Here is a 22,954-nt window from a genome sequence, read left to right on the forward strand (position 1 = left end):
TAGGTCTGTTCACCCTCTTTGTTATGAAAAGATCTTTCATTTCTTGGCACAGCTTAAAGAGCAATCTGTGCATGGTTTGGCGGTTTTAAGCATTTCGGCATATATGGATTTTATAAAATGCCTGATACATTGGATTGTACTGTAATACATTTGTGAAAGCCGCATCTTCCACAGTGCATTTACATATTCCAAAGGTTCCTCGTCTGTATCTAACATTCCCCTTATATTTTGGGCATTTCAATTCCCCGGCATATAAATTTTTGATGAAACTAATACGCACAATTTTTGGTTGTCAATACAGCAGATTTGGTACAACTCATAGTGAAATCACATGTATGTAGCATAGCGCTAATTATATATGTGTTATATCCACGGGCTTGTATATAGACCAAATGGGTTGTCTCACCCCATTTCATCTGGGAGCCGGCGCGGCTACTGCATGGGTTATGTAGTATTACATGGCGGCCATTTAGGGGAATGGCCATCCATGTGACATATGGACAGTAATAAATGCACCAGAACGGGTGCTGTTCTTACAGAGCAACTCTTCATTTTGGCTCAAAGGTGGATCCCGAGTGGGGAACCCTGCTCTATGACGTCCATATGCATAATGTATATGGACATTCTTTTGAGAAAATCCCTTTAAAGGGGCTTCCCGACATCATGAAAAAAGAGACAAGATTATTTTTGTGGGCCTGTAGCCACTATGTTGCTGAAATTATCTTTATTGGATGCCTTTAAGGTCCACGTGTCCACCTGGTTTGTACGCAGCGCCACAGTTCTGGTCGTGCCTGCTTGCCCTATACACTACACGTCCCGCCAACCCACTGCGTGTACGATTGCAGAGTGTGGGTCCATCCTATTGTTCCTCTCTCCCTCCAGTCATGTGATAAATGACATGATGTCCAAAGGGGTATTCTTCTAGATGGACGTATCCCTTAACCACCAATGAGAAGTCAGTTTAATGAGATACTGCGTTTTCGTAGAAGGAGCACATTTCCCTAATGGCATGTACTTGGTATAGAATTCCAATACTTATTCTCTGAAAACAATGCACACAGTTGTATCAAGGATCTGTCTTGTATTGATCCATAATGAAGAATGGACCCATACTGGCCAGAGTTCCATGTTCCTTCGATTTTACATGAATCCTGTATAAATCTAAAAACAATCTGCATTTAGCATCCCATGAGAGTATTTCTTCAAGGGAATAATATGTTATCTGATGAAGACATCATAAAGAGGTACATCGAGTGCTAACAGATCCATAATATAGACAATACAGACTCCGTATGTCATTGTACAAGGGAAAATGTATCTTCCTTTATTTTATTTTTTATTTATTAATCTTTTATATGATTATTTATTTATATTATATCTATTTATTTACTTATTTAATTTTGTTTTTTTCTATTTATTCACTTCAGTGGATGCCAGCGGTAAAACCAGATACAGCTCAAAGACAGGTGTGGCACTGTTTTGGGAAGAAAGCAGCTATGTTTTTTTAACGCTGAGCAACCCTTTAAAATTATAGAATTTTGACTGTCTCTAATGACCACTAGAGGGCTCTTCTGCATCATTTTTGTTAACAGCTCCCACTAAACTCAATAATAAACCTGTCTACAGCAAGCTCCCCCTAGTGGTGACTGCAGGCAGACTTAATTGTATCATTTAACTTTTGCTGGGAGATTTGGAGCACTGCATTGGAAAAACAGAGCTCCGACCGCTATAAAGATATATCCGGGAATTTATCAGTACAGAATTTTGGATCTAAAAGCAGAATAATATCAAAGTTAGAGGAACAAATAAAATGGGAGTTCCTAATTTTGTAACTAATATGGGAAAATTATGAATCTCACAAAGTCTGCATAGGAGAATACAATTAAGGTAAATTCATAATTTAATAGAAGATTGCATTTTGGGTGCCATTACCTTAAAGCAGTGGTTTCCAACCTTTGGTGCTCCAGCTGTGACTAAACTACAACTCCCAGCATGCTCTGACAACCGCAGGCTTTAGAGATACAGGTTGGAGTCTACTTCCCTTGAGGGTTGAGTAATGCTTTTTATATTCCTTAGATGATAAATGACAACATAAGCGAAATACATATTCAACTGAGCCGCGTCAGCCTCTCTGTGTTGCAAATATCCAGGTGAATCTATGTAGCAGTTTTATTCTGGCACTCGGAGGCTCTGCAGAGAAATGTTAACAAGACATTTCTGTAATGTAGTTTCAATTTAGTTTCGAGATGGATCACTCTGCTGCATCAGATCCCTGGCAGCTGCCAGAATCTATTGATTTTCCTTCCCAATCCTCGTGTTTATCTCGTTTGTATTTTGCTATCCAGTGCAATTTGGTTGACCAGATAAGTGAGAGAATTTTTCTGTTTCTAGTCTGCAAATATTACCTTGGCTTACAGTCACCTTTTCTTGACCTTCATCAGTTTTGATTTGGCAGCCTTACTCTAAGGCCAATAGATCTGTCCGTCTTTTCAAGTGTCATCCCTGCTGCATTGTAATGGTTGACTAGAAAACTGTGTCTGTGTCTTTCATGCATCCAAGGTCATAAAAAATAAGACAAAACATGAAACACAATGGCCGGTTCTTGATACTTTGCTTGTATTTGGATCTTCTGAATAATGTTACAATTATTTTATGGATCATGGGACATGTATCATGATGTGTATCTTTGCATTAGTTAAGCAATTGGTCACCCATGCAGTATAATGCATACAAGAAAAAAAAATTCTATCTCAAATATGGAAAAAAAAAAATTTCTTCACCGTTCTCCGCTGAATACTTTCTTAATATGTCTTTGTATTGGTCAAAGCTCAGTTTTTTTGTATACAGAGCTGTTTCTCTTCACACAGTAATAGAGATACAATCAAAGATTCTAGTAGCTTACAGACACCACTAGGGGGATCTAAGGAGCTTATTGAAGACAGATTTATACAGCCCCCGTTGAAATCAATAATAGATCTGTGTTCAGTAAGCTTCTAATGGTAGTTAGCTTCTAGTGGTAGCTGTAGGCAGCCAGAATTCCATAACTTCAAAAGGATCTGTTACATATCTATGCTGCCCTGTCTGAGGTTGCTTCAGAGAAGTTGAAACCACAGGGGAGGGGGAGCAGGAGCAGAGAGAAAAACACAGATGCTGCTTTCCATAGAAGTCTATGGAGAGGATAGCAGCAGGAGGGAGAGAGGAGGGAGAGACAGACGCTGCTGTCCATAGAAGTCTATGAATAGGGGAGGGGAAGCAGCATGAGGGAACAGAGAATGAGAGAGATAGAGACACAGATGCTGTTGCCCATAGAATTCTATGGAAATGGGAGGGGCGAGCAGGAGGTGGGAGAAGAGGAAGACTAAGAGAAGAAAGGAGCAGAAGGAGAGAAACACAGACGCTACTTCCTATAGAATTCTATGGAGAGGGGAGGGGGAGTAGGTGGATGGACTAGAGAGAGATCCAGACATGCTGCCCATTGAAGTCTATTGAGGGGAAGCAAGAGGCGGAAGTAGAGATATAGGCACAGAATCGCTGCCCGAGGTGGAGCAAGAGGAAGAAGCAGGAGCAGAGAGAGAGAGAGAGACACAGACGCTGCTTTCCACAGAAGTCTAAGGAGGGGGAAGAAGGAGATGAAAGTAGAGAGAGAGAGAGAGAGAGAGACAAAAACATGTTGCCCATAGAAGTCTATGGATAACGGAGGGGGCAGGAGGGGGAGTAGAGAGAGAGAGACAAAGACACGCTGCCCATTAAGGTCTATAGAGGGAGGAGCAGGAAGAGAAAGCAGGAGCAAAGAAAGAAACACAGATGCTGCTGCTCATAGAAGTCTATGGGGAGAGGAGCATGAGGAGAAAGAAAGACACACAGGCTGCTGTTAAGATTTTCTGTGAATGGGAGACATGATAGCAGTTAGACTCCATCCACAAACTTAGAGAAAACTGAGAATGAGAGATAGTGCCCGCAGAGGGGAAAGCTGCAAAAAAAAATAAAAATGCAGAATTGTTAAGGATCTGCCAGGCACAACTTCTGTATCCACGCCCATAGGTAATCAGTCTGCACCTGCTTCTATGTCTGTGAGACTGACTCCATCTTCCACCACTCAGGATGGCAGGCTTAGGAGTGGGAGAGCCTATCACAGCCTGGTAAGACGGAGCTAGCTCCCGCCCTCTGTCTATTTATACCTGCCTTTCCTGTTCCTCCTTGCTTGTGATTCTTCTCTGTTGGTTTCCTGGCCCTGCTGCAGCTTCTTGAACTACTTGTCCCTGCTTCCTATTGACCCTGGCTTACTGACTACTCTTCTGCTCTGCGTTTGGTACCTCGTACACTCCTGGTTTGACTCGGCTTGTTCACTACTCTCCTGCTCTGCGTTTGGCACCTCATACTCTCCTGTTTTGACTTGGCTCGTTTACTACTCTTGTTGCTCACGGTGTTGCCGTGGACAACTGCCCCGTTTCCCTTTGTTCTGTGTTTCCTTGTCTGGTTGTCTGTCGTGCACTTACTGAGTGTAGGGACCGTCGCGCAGTTGTACCCCGTCGCCTAGGGCGGGTCGTTGCAAGTAGGCAGGGACTGAGTGGCGGGTAGATTAGGGCTCACTTGTCTGTTTCCCTATCCCTGTCATTAAAGAATAGCTGAATACAAGTCATTTAATGGCTAGAAATATTGTAATTCCTCAGGTACACACACATATGACAGTTTATTCTGAAATGTCATCTGAAAAGTTCGGTACGCTTTAACATATTTGAAGAATATTTCTCAAACCTATGCATATTACATTACGTCACATGTCCTTCTACTGTCAGAAAATTTGCAGACAGGTTTTACTATTTAGAGAATGTTAACAATATCCCTATGGTGACCAATTTTTTTTTTTATACATAACATAAATGATCTGGCTCAGCTGCAAGATGACGATCAAAATTCTGCCTCCTCTATTTGGAGTTGAATTCTTAATTAAATCTGTATACTTCCTATATTCAAGTTTATTGCCGCCTGCATACAGAGCAAGTATGGATTTTGTCCACTAAAGGAGGACACAACTACCAGGTTTTTAACGGTAAATTAAAGCCGGGCCAAACTGTGTCCTTAGCATAGTCATCACCATCGCTATGGGTTACACATGCACCGCCCTCTCAGGCCCTGAAGTGTCTAAGGCTTTATTCACATGAACGTGATAAATGGCCGCGTGACGGACATTTTTTTTAACGGCCGTCACAAGACTGCATTAAAATGAATATACTTCTATGGAACTATTCACACGGCCGTTTTTTTAACAGACAGTGTGAACGGCCCGTGAAAAAATTTCCTATTTTTGCCAGTTTTCACGAATCCATCAATAAACTCAAGTCTTTGAGGGATCTGTGAAATTGGGTGCCACACAGGTGTAAATTGTCCAAGGAAAACGGCCGTTTTTCACACGTGAATTTGACACCTGTTCATGGGAATAAGCCCTTAGACTAATCAACATCCTGATAGCCTATTTGCTCTATAATATTAAATATTTTTGTAATTAAATTGCTCAAATCGCAAAAAAATATTCCAAAATTGGCATAACCATAGAGTGTATTTAAGACCTCCCTCCCCCTTCTAGAATTTATTTTATATGATAGGTCCTCTTTAAAAATTCTAATCTCTTTAGAAAGGAATGTTGATGAAATGGTCGCTCTAGGTAGCATTATTATACTTTAAATCTCTGTTGTACGAAATAAAACGAAAGTTAAGAAAACAGTTATTTCAATCTCTAACCGCACACAATATCCAACAAATGTTAAAAATCAGCTGTGTCCACTAAAACCCAATTAAAAGAATTTCTCCTGTTAGTACAGACCACGGAATTGTAAAACTATGAGAAAAGATCAATGTTATATTAGCTGAGCAAACAGATAAAGCTCTCAAGTGGACTGAACTTCGAAATTATGAGAACTCCAATAAAGCAGATAGATTGCCGGCCTGAAAGAAAAAAAGTCACAACAACCTTTCCGGGGATTTTTCAACCAGCCTAGAGTCTCATTAATTTCAAGTACACTACTAGAAAACAAAACATATGGTCCAGAAGAAAGGCAATGCACATAGGTATCCGGCCTTTTCTCTCCCAACAAAGGGTGTACGTCCCCTAAAGGTACATTGCAGGAGAGAAACAGCTGCCAACACTAAAAATATACATGTATAGGAAAGAGTCAACGTATATACTTAATGCAATGTAAAACTAGAAAAGAAGAAAACACATTCACGCTAGATAATAGCGTGATAATAATAGGCCATAAAGGTAAATCCTGGAAAACTTTTTTTAAAAATTAATAAACCAAATGGACCAAAAATTTCTAACATATATAATTTTTTATGGTGGTAGCTAAAAAAAAAATAGGCATTTTTGACTCTTTCTTTTTACATCTTGTTACATGTACATCCAAATTTAAATAGACCAAAATGGTTTCCACGAGACTCTTTATGTAAAATATAATAGACATATGACTTACGGTCTACGTGAAGAAGTACGAGCTGTTAATCTGAGCTTATACTTTGCCTCGAAGATATTTGAAAGTTTGTGCTGAATTTTCATAGCGAACCTATTGTTCGGTATTATTACAAGAACACAATGTTGCAGGAACCAGCTTATGGCAAGAACAGCCTTGAATCTGATAAAGAATGATTTCTTTTTTTTTCATTTGTTTTCAAAACAGAAGAATACGTGATGCCTGATCGTAGGAGGTGAACAATCGTAGATAAAGCCTCTATGAAAGTAGGACAGGACTGTGCTTAGATTGCCCAGACAATGCGAGAGCTTGCTAACAATGGGTAATACAGGGTACAGCGCTCAATACGGATCTCATTATCCAGCATTCTCCTTCTTGAAAGTAACACCACAAACTCCAAAAAATAATACAAATATGCATCTAAATAAACCAGTTACAGCATATGTCCCAAGTTCTAAATCCACATTTTAAGCACTGTTCCGATTCACCTAGAAATGCCCCAAAACACCCACTTTAGGAGCATATTTGCATTAATTCTATCCCTTTCGAGATCCCGTGAATTCTGTCCCTTTCGAGATCCCGTGAATTCTGTCTCTTTCGAGATCCCGTGAAAAACTGGGCAGTTAGGGGGTATGGTTACATACACACCATTGCTGTACGGCCCACATTTTTGACCACCCTTATCTCCCTAGTTCAAAAATGTAAAGGTAAAATTAAATGATAAGTAAAGTAGAGTTGTAAGATCAATTCAAAAGGGAAACCTTTTTCCCAAATGAGTAACTTCCCTGTTTTTCAGGATTCAATAACATTTTTGGTATGAATTATATGGTCCTAGCATGAAACAAAAATATTAGTATGCTGCCTGTGAGAAAGGAAGAGAGGAAATGTAAGACTACATAGTGACCGGATTTAATAAGCCAGTCAAGGTTTGTAAAAAAAAAAAGGAATCTGGGGGTAAACCCCTGTGGGCATTATATGGCCGGGATCACGCATGCAGTTTTTGATGCCGTTGTTTTTATAACCAAATACAGGAGCAGATGCGATGTAATTCCTTTTCTTTCTTCTTGCCTTTTGGATCAACTCCTGTTTCTGGCTTAAAAAAAAAAAATACACCAAAAACTGCACAGGTGAATCTAGCCTGATGGTGGTCAAAAGTGTTTGTTACCCAGCATCTGTTACCTATATTAAAAATAATTATTTTGGGGGTAAATGATCTTTTAATGAAGGGCTAATCAGAAATGAAAAACAGATCAAAGAGACGAAGAAAAAAAAAATTGTGTGAACGTGGCCGTATAATACAAGATAAAAATTTCTAAAATCGTACTAATCAAAAGACCTCGTCTTCAAAAAATAGATTAAAGAAAGTTACTATCGGTTCATACAGACCCATAAGCAGGGGAGTAACTATGAAACTATGAAGGGTGTATCAGTTAAATTATCAAGTGGGCCCTGGAGCCTGAGGGGGCCCAAAAGGACCCTGTGTCCTATAGAAAGAGACCAGTACTATCAATGATAGTATCAAGCAAAAGCTCATGTTACAAGCAAACAGTTCATTGTGGGAACTCACATGATGGTTACAGCTAGAGCTTAACTGTTAGGTCACATGTCTGACAACAGTGTAGAGCAAGACCCATGTCTGTTACCAAGGGCAACCAACAGAATTCTGAAAGCAGCTCTGTATATCAATAGAGAAAATTATATAAAAATACTCAAAATCAGTAAAAAGTTACACACGTTTTTATAGAGATGTAAACGGTGAAATATGAAATAACACTTTAATAAATTTGACTTTAAATATATCTTGTGACTGATTCATTTGGAAATCCTCTGGTGCACACCCTGCCATACATTCCTATAGAAACTGAGGTTTTACATGAGAAAATAATGAAATTGATTCCTGCCTCCAAATACTTTGATAGAATTACACAAAGTCACTTCATTCTTTGTAATTTGAATCATCATTCATGAAAATCCACCGGGGCATTATTGGCGAAATTTACACTGCAGAAGTTGTTAGCATATAAATCGGTTTCTTTTAGACTAAGGTAATTATATTAGAAATCTGCTTTATATCCCTGGTGCGGCACAAAGCCTGTTTAATGAATGGTTTGTAGACTTTCAGAAATGAATCCTGTCTTGGCAAAATAAGAAACACATTTGTATTTCTCCTCAGTAGTTTTATGAACAAACATGATGTATCGGAGGCAAAACCTGTTTTATTAGTGGATGGATAGTGACTGACAAAGTAACTGAAGCGCCAAAGAGAGAGGATACATTGTATCAATATAGAAGACTCCCCCATAGTCACCATTATTCCCTTTAAAAGGAGTTTTCCGAGTTTTTCCAAAAAGAAACAGGGGTAGAAGGGATGCATTAAAAAAAAAAAAAAGAGCCAAGCTCATCTCACAGATCCCCGCCATTCCGGTGCCGCCGCTCCGGTTCTCACCGCCGCTGTTTATTGAAATAGATGCAGCAATGACTTGCCTGTATACCCACGGAATCGCTGCAGCCAATCACTGGCCTCAGCGATCCTGTGCCGTATACCCACTGAGACCAGTGATTGGCTGTGGTGATTATGTGGATATACAAGCACATTATCGTTGCAGCCATGTCAACTGACAGAGGCGGGGAGGACCAGAGCGGCTCTTTTTTTAATGCATCCCTCCTACCCCTGTTACTTTTTTGAATAACTCGGAAAACCCCTTTAAAGGGTTTGTCCAGTTTTGGAAACCCATTGTCATACAACCTTTGAGGGAATTCTGAGTTAATAGAGGGGGGTCCTCTTTTCAGGATCCTCATCTCTTGGTCAGAGTGGAGAGCGATTACATAGAGCGTCTCTCTGGAGGACCTGTCCTGTCCTGTATTACACAGACAACACATTGACATGAATGGACACTGTGTAATGGTTTATTTATCCTGTGGTGGCGCGGCAGGGAACTAACTGCCAGGTTTCCTCACAGATTACAACTGATCGCTAGGGGTCTCAGCAGGCGCCGCTTCTAGCACATAGGGATTGTCCAAGCGGAGAATGTCTTTAACTTGTTACTATGGACACCATAGCAAAACTTGGAATGAAGTCATGACCCCGCAGTATAAACTATGTTCAGGAAGTCTTATGAATATGTTCAGGGCCGGCCTTAGGTTGTTTGGTGTCTTGACAATACCTTGTATTGATACCTTCTTTATAGTGTAGCATATAGTGCCCAAATAATACAATCATACAATGCCCAAATAATACAATCATACAATGCCCAAATAATACTGCCATAGTGGGCCCAAAATGGGGTGCCTAAACAATGAGCAATCAATATACTAGGGGATGTAGCTGTGTCCTGTGAGGCTGCCTTTCCTTAGGTTTGGGCACAAAGTGCGAGATCAGTGGTGTAGGCCCTGGGTGCCTAGGCCATCATGACCAGTGATGTTTCCTTCCATAGCAACAGATGATGCGCCAGATTATATGCCATACGTGTCCGATACAAGCGGATTCCACCTCTGGGACCCGAACCTATCTCTAGAATGGGACCCACTGACCCCCATCCTACCTTCTCTTACTTTTACTGCTGCCACTGACGGGGTAATTGGGAGTGCAGAAACAGCCACCTCACTGAGCTGTTTCCATAACTCCCATATAAGTGAATGAGAGTTACCGAAAAAGCGTACCCCGTCGAGCAGGGACATGGTAGGACATTCTAGAAATAGGAGTGAGTCCTAGAAGTGGAACCCGCATCTATTGAACATTTATGGCATATCCTGTGGATATGCCATTAATTTCCAAGATGGGAATACCCCTTAAAGTGCATTATCACGCAATTGTAGCCTTAAAGGGGTCATCTTTACCAATAATAGTGTTTAGAAACCTATCCGACATCAAAAATTATTAGACTTTGCAATGTAAAACATGTTAAAAAAAAACAAAAACTTTTCACCATTTAGATAACTTATTGGTGTCAGAGATAACACCCCTAGATTTTCTGTACGTCGATATCTGCGAACACCCCCACCATCCAGCAGTGGACACGCATGCGCTGTGATGATGTTTCTCTCTTTTCTGGGGTTGCGGTGGGCCCGTTTCCAACTGCATACTCCTCCGTAATTTTTGCAGTAGAAGTTGTGCACGTGAAGACACGGTCCCTTACTCTTTCTTTTCCTAATAATCCTGAAGGTTTCCTTGACTGTTTCAGCGTCACTATCACATCTGACAAGTACAGAACAAACATTGATCTTCTTAGGTGAAGTGTTTGTTCTATACTTGTCATTGTTTTCTCCGATGCTGCAACCGCACAATGCATTATTTATATGTAGACAGTATACCGTATAGGAAGAAAAAAATACATATTGAAGAAGCATTGTATATTCTGGTATTACATCTGTGGGGACAGAGCTTTGGGACATTAGCATAGAATTACATGCTAAGACTGTCATCTATTGGGTGGGAATCACAGGGTTGTAGGTGATGGCAAACAGGGACTATTTTCTTGGCTGCCTGGGAGGGAGATTACCGAACGAAGCTCAGATTGCCAGTGGGCGGGATGGTCATAGCGGCGATACTTAAAATTACTGGGAGAGAGAGAGAAGGCGTAGCATGACGGGATGATGCCCTACTGCCCACCCACCATCCACCAACGGACAAGAAGAATAAAGGGGCAAAAGCAAAAAAAATAATGTTTTTTCAAGAGCGCTTCTGACACTATTCACCTTAGATAGGTAAATAGGGGTGATACATGAGGGTTCAGGGGTATGAGGGTTCCTGAGATAACCCTTTTAATCACCAGCAAACAAATTCCCCTCTGAGTTCCAATAGTCATAACTTTTACATTTTTTATATTTTTTTTTAGCTGTATTAGACCTTGTATTTTGCTGGATTTTATAGTTTTTATAGAAACCATTTTGGGGTACATACAATGTATTAAATAATTGTTATACATTTTTAGGGGAATGGAAAAAAAATGGCAATTTTGGCAATTTTTGGCTGGATTTATTTTTACGCTATTCACCATGCAGGTTAAGGGGGGATTCACACGAACGTGTATTCGGTCCCTGCGGGCCGCATGATTTTCACGCGCCACGCAAAGACCAATACAAGTCTATGGGGCAGTACAGACAGTCCGTGCTTTTTGCGCAGCGTTTGTCTGTTGCGCAAAAAACGTGACAGGTTCAATATCTCCGCGTATTTCGCGCATCACGCACCCATTGAAGTCAATGGCTGCGTGAAAACCACGCAGGTCGCACGGAAGCACTTCCATGCGAACCGACTGAAACAGCGCACCAGCTGTCAAAAGGATGAATGTAAACAGAAAAGCACCACGTGCTTTTCTGTTTCCAAACATCCAAATGGAGTGTCTTTGAGATGAGCGAACCCGGACAATCGAACCGAACTTCACCGGGTTTGGTCGAACTCGTTTTGGCCGAACCCGGCAAAAAAAATTCCGGTACGCGACGTCAGGAGATAGTCACTGTCCAGGGTGCTGAAAGAGTTAAACTGTTTCAGCACCATGGACAGTGACTACCGATCCCAATAAACATGAACCTGTAAAAAAAAACGAAGTTCTCACTTACCGGTAACTCCCGGCTTCTTCCTCCAGTCTGACCTCCCGGGATGACAATTCAGTCCAAGTGACAGCTCCAGCCAATCACAGGCCAAGCACAGGCTGCAGCGGTCACATGGACTGCCGCGTCATCCAGGGAGGTGGGGCCCGATGTCAAGAGAGGCGCGTCACCAAGGACGCGTCACCAAGGACGCGTCACCAAGACAACGGCCGGGAAGTTCTCGGTAAGTACGTACTTTTTCTTTTTTTTTAACGGGTTGCTGTATATTGTGTTCAGCATTCACTGTCGAGGGTGCTGAAAGAGTTACTGCCGATCAGTTAGCTCTTTCAGCACCTTGGACAGTGACGGGCGTCGACTAGCCTCATCTCTATGATGGCGGCTGCGCGAAAATCACGCAGCCGCGCATCATACTCGGATGACACACGCAGCTGTCAAATGGTTTTTGCGCGCGCAAAACGCTGCGTTGTTTGCGCGCGCAAAAACGCAACGTCCGTCTGTATCTGCCCTAAATGATATATTAACTTTATTCTAGGTGTCGAAACAATTATATTATGGTGATACCAAATGTATACTTTTTTTTATGTTTTACTACTTTTCACAATAAAAACACTTATTTTACCAAAAAACTTTGTGTTTGTGATGCTATATATTTTAGAACATTTTTCTTTTTCTGATGACGTAGCTTTGTACAGGCTTGTTTTTTTGGGGAAAGACTTGTAGTTTATATTTGTACCATTTGTGGTTTTCTTTATTTACAAATTTTGATTCCTTTTTATTCTTGTTTTCCTCCCGAAAACAAGAATAAAAAGTAATCAAAATTTGTAGGATTGCCAAAAAAACATTTTTCTTACGGTGTTTGCCAAGCGGGATAAATAACATGTTAATTGGTTGTCAATGATGTGACAATACCAAATATGTGTCTTTTTTTTATTCTTTTTATTTTTTTGCATACTAAAACATTGTTTTTTACTTTAACTTAACATTTGTTTTATTTTTCTGTAAATTTCATTTGCCTTTTTCATTCTTTTTACATATTTTCCGAATCCCAATATGGGATTTAACCTTGAGCTTCTTAAATCAATCAGATAATGCACTGACAGGCAGTCGTTTAGCTCCTACCCCTAAGGCCTTATTTACACGAGCGTATTTCACGTCCGTGATACGTGTGTGAAAATTACGCACGTCGCGCGGACCTATGTAAGTCAATGAGGCCATTTAGACATTCCGTGTTTTTCACGCAGTGTGTGTCCGCTGCGTGAAACTCACTGCATGTCCTATACTTGAGGGTTTTTTGCGCATCACGCACCCATTGAAGTCAATGGGTGCGTCAAATTCACGGACAGCACACGGACGCACATCCGTGTGCTGCGCGTGATTCACGCAACAGTAGATAAAGAAATTATGAAAAAAACCACCTCCTTCATTTCATTTTGTAAACCTCAAAACCGCGTGACATAAGGATGCCAGAAGCGCAAAAATAACGCAGCCACGCACCCAACACTGATGACACACGGAACTGCAACGCGCACAAAATGCTGCATTTTTACGCGCGCAAAACACACACGTTTGTGTGAATTTCGCCTAACAGGGCAAAAAAACGGTATATCATATGGCAAACTTTTGGGGCCCTCCCTCTGTCTTACCATTTAAGTATTGACCATGGAATCCAAATGTTGAACGGTTGGGATCGGAGTCAACATTGATCTTACCCATCACAGGAGGGTGTCAGCTGTATATTATGCTGGACTATTATGATGTGGGTGGAAAGAGGTTAATGGGGTTATATGAGATTAGAAAAAAAGATTTTTGTTTTTTTTTTGTTTTTTTTTAAAGGGGTGGCACTGTTTTCTTTGGGCTGTGCCTGGTATTGAACTTGACCCCATTCACATGACTTCTCCACTGAAGAACACCCTTTTATCTAATCTCATACAACTACTTTACGGAAACCATTAATATATGATGCATTGAGGTTCCCTGAGGACTGCATTTGAAGGAACACTGACAATCATTGGGTCCGAAAGAACAAATGCATTAGCGACAGGTTGTCAATCATTATATCATTTATGAACAAAAACAGTATAAAAAAATTATGTCAATATATTTAAAGGGTGTGCGATATTGTCATGAAAAAAATGACGTTAATTTATGTAACTGGAGAGGTTTAGGTTGTGTTATGTTATTGGTTGATATCTGTTTTGCTTGTTTTATTTTCATGATCTGATTTCTCTGAAATATCTGATTGTGGAGCTGCAAGTTCTGAGCTCAGCGGTCATTCCCTGTGAAGCTGCTTCCCGCCCCCTCCCTTTCCTCAATGTCCTAGTAAGTGTGAATTTGTTTCCTACCGAACTCTCTAGCACTGATATGGTCGAGCAGGCTGGAATTTCTGGGAGAAATCAACCTGGAGCGCGAATCTACATAGGAACTAGTAAATAATTGATTAAATATAATTAGAGATTCAACAAAGATACCAACGTTAACAATGAAGGAGCTCCAAAAATCTAAAGCGGAGATGGAAGTATCTGTCTATGGCAGGGGTGGGCAAACTTTTTGACTCGCGGGCCACAATGGGTTCTAAAATTTGACAGAGGGGCCGGGCCAGGAGCATTTGGAGGGAGTGTTTGGGCCGGATATACTAAAGCATTAAATGTAGTGTGTGCAAACCTCATAGCACAGTAAGAACACTACAACCCAATTTATTAACTGTCTTTCAAATGTGAAAAATAGCCCTTATCAGTTAATAAATTTGTCTCAAGGAATATGCAAGATATGGCATTTACATACTATTTCGCAGATACTGGGAGGAGGAAATGTAAATAGATTAAAATAACATACGCACTGTGATTTATCAAGATTGCGTCTGTTTTTAATAAGTTTCAATCGAAGGTGCAAAGTTAAAGATTCACTGAAAAATAGGTAATGAATGTCGTTCAGTAATAAATGTGTTTCACCGCCTGGAAGAACGATTAAAAAGTAGTTTATTAGTTAATTTCATAAAATAGTGGCTCTACCAGCCGTTGATACCAGACCAGGCTTAAGCAAGTGATTAGCGACAAGAAAGGTGGTATAGAGTGATTGATGTCTCCTTTCCACCCAAAACACCACCTATCTGCTTGTAGTATAAATAACGCTATATCTTTGCCATTGATAACTGTCTATCTAAATCCTACGCGTTTCATCATCACATACACGGTGATGCTTCCTCAGGGATTGATAGAAGTAGATTTATTTCAAATCTCGTTAAATTCAAAAGTAGTGAAATGATAACAATTTTGCAGCACTGGATAGCACTGTTTATGTGCTGATTCGTAACCTCCAGACGCATGCACGGCTCTGATACACTGGCCGTACACGCGCCGGAGATCCTCAGGACTTAAAAGGCTGAGAGCCCGCCCTCCAAAGGTCTTCCCCTGAATGAGCCGCCAATCCGCGTATTACACGCCAACCAGTGACGTGCCGGAGGCGGCGTCCTGGGAACCTAGCAACCTAGGAGGGTTGCTGGACGATCAAAGCGTCCATGGTAACTAGGGGATGCTAGACGCGGCTCCTTGGTTGTCAGTAAACAAAAATACATCGTGTGAATATAGTGGTAGCACAAGGCCCTGTGATCAGACAAGGCCGTGTGGATGCAGGAGGAGGGACTCAAAAGTACGGAGGACCGTCTTGTTCAAAGACTATCTTCTAAACTGTGACACCACATGTGTCTTTATAGTATCCTAAATACGCCCGGAATCACAAGGAATAATGTCCCAGGGCATCGTGGACAGGAATAGATAAGGAGAACGCGGCCATATATTACCGAATAATCCACGGGAGGGTACAGCGCCCGGATTAACTTCGTAGCTCATATTAACCTATCTCATGGCGAACCTATGGCAGATATAACCAGCGATAGCGGTGTCATAGGTGGGATAATAGGGTGTTGAATCTGTTGTGTTAAGAGCCAGCAATAGACCTAGTGGAGAATCATGACAAAAAACGCGATGAAACGCGATAAAAACGCGATCGGAAACGCACAGTGTGCATAAGGACATAAGAATAGCAGACATAGATGTGTTGGAATAAGATATACGGTACATTATTGGGTAACCAGACCAATATTCAGGTGATGCGGTTAAAGGAAACATGCGTAGGAGATTTGTTCATTTATTCCAAGCGGGTTGATAGTCTGCATTCTGAATATCCATTCTGCCTCTTTTTGGAGTATTTTCCTATCCAGGTCCCCACCTCTAGGGAGGGGTCTCACTTGTTCTATACCCTGGAACACAAGAGCCGTAGCATCCCCGTCATGGCAGGACCACACATGTCTTGATACAGGGGTGTCCACTTTCCTTCTGACGTCCCCAATGTGGTCCCGTATCCTTCTCCTAAATTCCCTTTTGGTCTTGCCCACATATTGCAGGCCACATTTGCATGTCATGAGATAAACAATGCCCTTTGTTTTACAATTTATGAATGACCTGTTATCAAAGGTTTTGCCAGTCTGCGTACTCGTGAAATTCTTGCTGCATAATATCGACACACAGGCTTTGCATGTTCCGCATCTGTATGTCCCTCTAGCACTATTGTCCAGCCAAGTGCCACATTGTGTAACCGGTTGTAAGTGGCTATGGACCAATCGGTCCCTGAGATTCCGTCCCCTTCTATAGGTAATGAGCGGGGCGTCCCCAACAAGGGTCCCCACATCAGGATCTGCCTTCAGTATGCCCCAAAATCGTTTGAGGACCTCCCTCACCTCTCTACTCGCCGAGTCAAAGGTACCAATAACCCTCAATGGTTCTTCATGCGTTTCATTTGGTTTAGGATTGAGCAGGTCATCTCTATTGCATCCCAGTGCATTCTGAAATGCCCCTCTAAGCACCTCCCTAGGGTATCCCCTATGCCTAAACCTATTCTCGAGGTCACGTGCGGATACCCTGAAGTCCGTGATGGTCGAACAATTCCTCCGTGCCCTGAGATATTGGCCCTTTGGTATCCCTCTCTTCAGGTTGGTTGGATGCCAACTTTCCCACCGTAATAGGCTATTGGTCGCCGTTTCTTTGCGATACATGTTGGTCTCCAACAGTCCTGTATTCGTCTTGGATATCATGATATCCAGGAAGGTAATCCTGGTATCCTGAATTTCGGATGTGAAGAAAAGGCCTAGTTCATTTGCGTTCAAGATCTCCACAAATTCCTTGAATTCCTCCCTGGTCCCTGTCCATAGGATGAGGACATCATCTATGAATCTCATCCAGAGTAAAATACATGATGACCATTTGTCCATCAGTTCACTGAACACAACTTCCTTTTCCCACCAACCCAGATAAAGGTTGGCAAAAGTGGGTGCACATGGACTACCCATGGCCACTCCTCTGAGTTGGTGGTAGATCTTTTGATCAAATAGAAAGAAGTTGTGTTCTAGGACAAACCTAAGTAATTCAATCACGAATTCATTGTGGGCCTGATATTGTACCCCTTTATCCATCAGGAAGTGTTCAATAGCTCTACATCCTTTGTTGTGTGGAATGGAGCTATATAGGGACTCCACATCAAGAGATGCCAAAAATGTCTGACCGTCACACCGTATACCCTCAAGTCTTCTCAGCACATCCATGGTGTCCCTCACGTATGATTGCAGGGACACCACAAATGGCCTGAGGACCCGATCAAGGTACAGGCTCGCATTCTGAGTGAGGCTGTCAATCCCCGAAACTATGGGGCGACCCTTGAGAGGGTGCAACCCCTTGTGTACCTTGGGTAAGCTGTAAAATGTTGCCGTTAGTGGGAACTCCTTCAGCATGAAGTTCATTTCCCTATCATTTATGAGGTTATCTGTTTTTGCTGGACCAAGAATATTTTTACGTTTGTCCTTAAAGGTGATCATTGGATTACTGGCCAAGACCCCATAGCACTTTCGATCATCCAGGATGTCGTAGCACATCTTGCTGTATTGTGATCGGTTCATAACCACTATGTTCCCCCCTTTGTCCGAGGGTTTAATAATGATATCATCATCCCTCTCTAGGGATAACAAGGCTGCCATCTCTCTGCTGGAAAAATTAGAGCCGTGCTCCTTATGATTGATCAATTTAAGTTGGTCCTCCACTACCTTTACAAAAACATCAATGGGGGTATTGTCACTGAGGGGTGCATATTTGGTTGATGGGACCCTTAGTTCCGTGAATGGGCCCTTGCCCTCCTCCCTGTGACCCTCCTCCCATAGATCCTCTAGTAGTCTGAAGTGTGGGAGATCTTCTTCCATGATCCCCAGTTCCATGCATTGTCGTTTGTTATGCATCTTAAAAAACTTTTTCCACTTAAGTTTCCTGGCAAAGAGGTTGAGGTCCTTAACCCACGTGAAGAGGTTACATTTATTTGTCGGGACAAATGAAAGACCCTTGCTCAGCACCTCCACCTCTTCTACTGTCAGATTGCGTGTGGAAAGGTTCACAATCTGAAGTCTATCACTATTCCCCAAGGTACCTATAGCTCCCTTCTGTCTCGTAGAAGATAATCTGAGATCGGGTGGTTCTTGGCTAAAAAACCCCCCCGATGCTGATTCTTTCCTCTATTTCTGCCTCTGAAAATTGGAGGGCGGGCTCTCAGCCTTTTAAGTCCTGAGGATCTCCGGCGCGTGTACGGCCAGTGTATCAGAGCCGTGCATGCGTCTGGAGGTTACGAATCAGCACATAAACAGTGCTATCCAGTGCTGCAAAATTTTTATCATTTCACTACTTTTGAATTTAACGAGATTTGAAATAAATCTACTTCTATCAATCCCTGAGGAAGCATCACCGTGTATGTGATGATGAAACGCGTAGGATTTAGATAGACAGTTATCAATGGCAAAGATATAGCGTTATTTATACTACAAGCAGATAGGTGGTGTTTTGGGTGGAAAGGAGACATCAATCACTCTATACCACCTTTCTTGTCGCTAATCACTTGCTTAAGCCTGGTCTGGTATCAACGGCTGGTAGAGCCACTATTTTATGAAATTAACTAATAAACTACTTTTTAATCGTTCTTCCAGGCGGTGAAACACATGCAAAGTTAAAGAAATCAACATTTATTGAAAAATGGAATCACTTTCAACATTCAAAACATATTATTACACAACGAAATACTCAAGCTCAATAATATCTACTTGTGTTAAACTCCGCAAAATCATGGATGGATTGTCCTGACCGCGCGCTCTACAAACTCGCCACGGACACCCTCGCCTTCACGCGCAAACAGTACACGTGTATCGTTGCCAAGCACACAGACATAGGCTGTATTAAATATCCTACCTGCAGCTGAAAATTTAAATTAAGAGCGATGTGCGGCGTGTTAATTAAGCTACTGTACCGCTGCTGTGCGTAAATGCGCATTGCTCTTAATTAAAAGACGCACTTCCAAACTTTCCATATGCATTTTTTCATAACACAGCAGAAAAACTCACCATTTCAGTGGGAACAGTGTTGTTGGTCTCCCTTTTTTGCCAGTGCATCAAAGTCTGGAGTTAGTTTTGTTGTGGCAATTCTCAGGACAGATCTGAGGTGTTGGTCAGTTAACTTGGATCTGTGATGGGCTTTGTTGATTTTCATGACGCTAAACGTCTGCTCACACACGTAGGTCGAGCCAAACAACACCAGCATCTTTTGCGCCGTCCTCCGGAGGTTTGGAAACGCGGTCTCGTTAAGTGAAGCGTAAAAGTCATTCAGTTTAAGAGACTTGAACTTCTCCTTTGAGACGGAGTCAGACTGAAGATCGATCAGTTCCAATTGCAGCTCCTGCGGTGCTGATTCGGGGTCTTGTGACAGGGGACAGGACACCAGTTGAAGTGACTTGTCAATTTTTTCAAAATCACAGAACCGACGGCAAAATTCTCTGTGCAGATCGTCCAGTGATTTGCAGTATTTCTTCGCATTTCGGGCGGCCTCTTTCTGCACGGCTAGTGTGGGGAAATGTGCGAAAGATTTGTTTGACATTTGCCTGGAGAATAAAACCAGCTTGGATTTGAAGGCTCTCACATTTGTGTACATGTCGTGCGCAAACTGATCTTTCCCCTGTAGCTTCACGTTCAGCTCATTCATGTGTGAAAATATGTCCACAGCAAACGCAAAGTCACAAAGCCAGTTTGTGTCGCTCAGCTCGGGGAATTCTTCGGATTTCCCCATTAAATTAAAAAATGAGCGAATCTCGTCTTTGAGCTCCCAGACTCGTTGAAACACTTTCCCCAAACTTAACCAGCGGACGCGAGAGTGGTAAAGTAGGTCCTGGTGATCCGCATTAGTTTCTTCCAGGAACGTAATGAACTGACGATGATTAAGTCCCCTTGCTCGTATGAAGTTAACAAGTTTTACAACTGGATCCACGACGTGATTAAGCTGCAATACAGACTTACACAGAGACTCCTGATGAATGATGCAGTGAAGTAAAATAACATCCTGGTCAGGGTTTTCTTCTTTCACTTTATCCTGGATTCTTTTCAGCAGCCCGATGTTTTTTCCAGTTAAATTTGGCGATCCATCCGTGGTGACATTGGCAAGTTTACTCCAAGGTAGCTTCATTCTCTCGATGACAGCAGACACCTGTTCATATAAGTCCTCTCCTCGCGTTTTCCCTTTCAGTGATTCCATGCTCAAAAGCTCCTCCGTTATCTCAAAACTATCGTTAATCCCTCGGATAAAAATTAGGAGCTGAGCAGTGTCTTTTATGTCATTACTTTCATCCAGTGCTAGTGAATATAACTTAAAGGACTCCGCCTTTTTGTTTAACTCGCTGACTATATCTTCGTCAATCAGTTCCACGCGGCGAGTCACTGTCCTGCGTGCTAAACTGATTTTTTCAAACTTGGCTTTGCTCTCCGGACACAAGAGACCTGCTGTCTCTACCATGCACTCTTTCAAAAACTCGCCTTCGGAGAAAGGCTTGCTAGCCTTTGCTAATTTGAATGCCAGCAAATAACTTGCCTTGGTACTTGACTCTTGAATTGCAGTTTGTCGGTGAAAAAAGTTCTGTTGACTCTGTAAATTAGCTGCCAACCTCTGAGCAGTAGCCGCCCGTTCTTGTGTTGACTGCTTGCTAGCATAGTTTGCATGCTTCGTGGCAAAGTGACGGCTGATATTGTACTCTTTGAAAACCGCAACATCTTCTTGGCATATCAGACATACAGCCGTTGATCGGACTTCAGTGAAGAAGTATTTTGTTGTCCACTCCTTATTAAACACTCGGCATTCGCTGTCCACTATCCTTCTCTTTGGTCCGCTCATTTTCACAGAAGGGCTTAATGGTGACGTGAAACGAAGTGAAAATTAAAGTGAAATAAAGAGAAATACGCGCCACATTAACAACGGTCAATGTGTTTTGAGTGCGCCATCTATTGGGAAAACGTGGGCATTGCAGGGAAAGGGGAGAAAAAAGGAGGTTTTTACTATAATTTGGACAAGTTCGGCGGGCCGGATTAAAAAGCCTAACGGGCCGTATGTGGCCCGCGGGCCGTAGTTTGCCCATGTCTGGTCTATGGGATCACTATAAGTTGTGCACTCCCCAGCATGGCGGTTTATGGAAGGGTGGCCAGAAATAGCCATTGCTCAAAGAAAATCATAAGAAAACACATTTTGAGTTCCCGAAACAGCATGTGGTAGACTCCCAAACACAGGGAGAAGGTTCTCCGGTCGGATGAGACTAAAATTTAACTTTTTGGCCATCATGGGAAACGCCTGGCGCAAACCCAACACTTCCCATCACCCCCATTGAACACCATTCCCCCAGTTAAGCATGCCCACAGTGAAGCGTGGTGGTGGTAGTGTTATGATGTGGCAGGGACCGGAAAACTTTTCAGGATAGAAGGAAAGATGGATGGCAGTAAATACAAGGGACTTCTTGAGAAAAATCTGTTAGTCTGCCAGAGATTTGAGACTGGGACAGAGGTTCACCTTCCAGCAGGACAATGCCACTAAACATCCTGATAAATCTAAGGGGAAACATGGAAATGTCCTGGAATTGCCAAGTGAAAGCCCCGACCTCAATCCATCTGAGTACCTGTAGCATGACCTGAAGACGCTGGAGGCAACGCAACCATCCGACCTAACGGAGTTGGAGCATTTTTGCCTGAAAGAATGGAAACAAATCCAGTGTCTACATGTAATAAGATAATGGAGACATAGACCAAGAGACTGCATGTGTAATATAGACATCCCCCAAGAGACTGCATGTGTAATAGAGACATAGACCAAGAGACTGCATGTGTAATAGAGACATAGACCAAGAGACTGCATGTGTAATAGAGACATAGACCAAGAGACTGCATGTGTAATAGAGACATCCCAAGAGACTGCATGTGTAATAGAGACATAGACCTAGAGACTGCATGTGTAATAGAGACATCCCCAAAAGACTGCATGTGTAAAAGAGACATAGACCAAGAGACTGCATGTGTAATAGAGACATCCCCAAGAGACTACATGTGTAATAGAGACATAGACCAAGAGACTGCATGTGTAATAGAGACATCCACAAAAGACTTCATGTGTAAAAGAGACATAGACCAAGAGACTGCATGTGTAATAGAGACATCCCCAAGAGACTGCATGTGTAATAGAGACATAGACCAAGAGACTGCATGTGTAATAGTGACATCCCCAAAAGACTGCATGTGTAATAGAGACATAGACCAAGAGACTGCATGTGTAATAGAGACATAGACCAAGAGACTGCATGTGTAATAGAGACATCCCCAAGAGACTGCATGTGTAATAGAGACATAGACCAAGAGACTGCATGTGTAATAGAGACATCCCCAAGAGACTGCATGTGTAATAGAGACATCCCCAAGAGACTGCATGTGTAATAGAGACATCCCCAAGAGACTGCATGTGTAATAGAGACATAGACCAAGAGACTGCATGTGTAATAGAGACATCCACAAAAGACTTCATGTGTAAAAGAGACATAGACCAAGAGACTGCATGTGT

General features: G+C 42.1%; 1 protein-coding gene and 1 long non-coding RNA gene across 2 annotated transcripts in view; both read right to left on the bottom strand.

Moving 5' to 3' along the window:
• LOC142652306 (uncharacterized) overlaps positions 1-6,512 on the bottom strand; it is a 77,739-nt gene extending 71,227 nt beyond the window's left edge. Inside the window, exon 1 of the long non-coding RNA XR_012847794.1 lies at positions 6,471-6,512. This is a non-coding gene — a long non-coding RNA (uncharacterized LOC142652306). The remainder of the gene's footprint in view (positions 1-6,470) is intronic.
• Positions 6,513-19,441: 12,929 nt separating this feature from the next.
• LOC142652282 (general transcription factor II-I repeat domain-containing protein 2A-like) lies at positions 19,442-20,875 on the bottom strand. The gene has a single exon (XM_075827933.1). It carries the CDS (start codon positions 20,873-20,875, stop codon positions 19,442-19,444), a length of 1,434 nt encoding a protein of 477 aa, XP_075684048.1.
• Between the last annotated feature and the right edge of the window lie 2,079 nt (positions 20,876-22,954).

Source organism: Rhinoderma darwinii, chromosome 5 (assembly GCF_050947455.1).
Source record: "Rhinoderma darwinii isolate aRhiDar2 chromosome 5, aRhiDar2.hap1, whole genome shotgun sequence".
Taxonomy (NCBI): domain Eukaryota; kingdom Metazoa; phylum Chordata; class Amphibia; order Anura; family Rhinodermatidae; genus Rhinoderma; species Rhinoderma darwinii.

What these genes read in the sequence shown, in the direction of transcription:
- LOC142652282 (XM_075827933.1), bottom strand. Translation starts at nt 20,875, where the DNA reads ATGGTAGAGACAGCAGGTCTCTTGTGTCCGGAGAGCAAAGCCAAGTTT.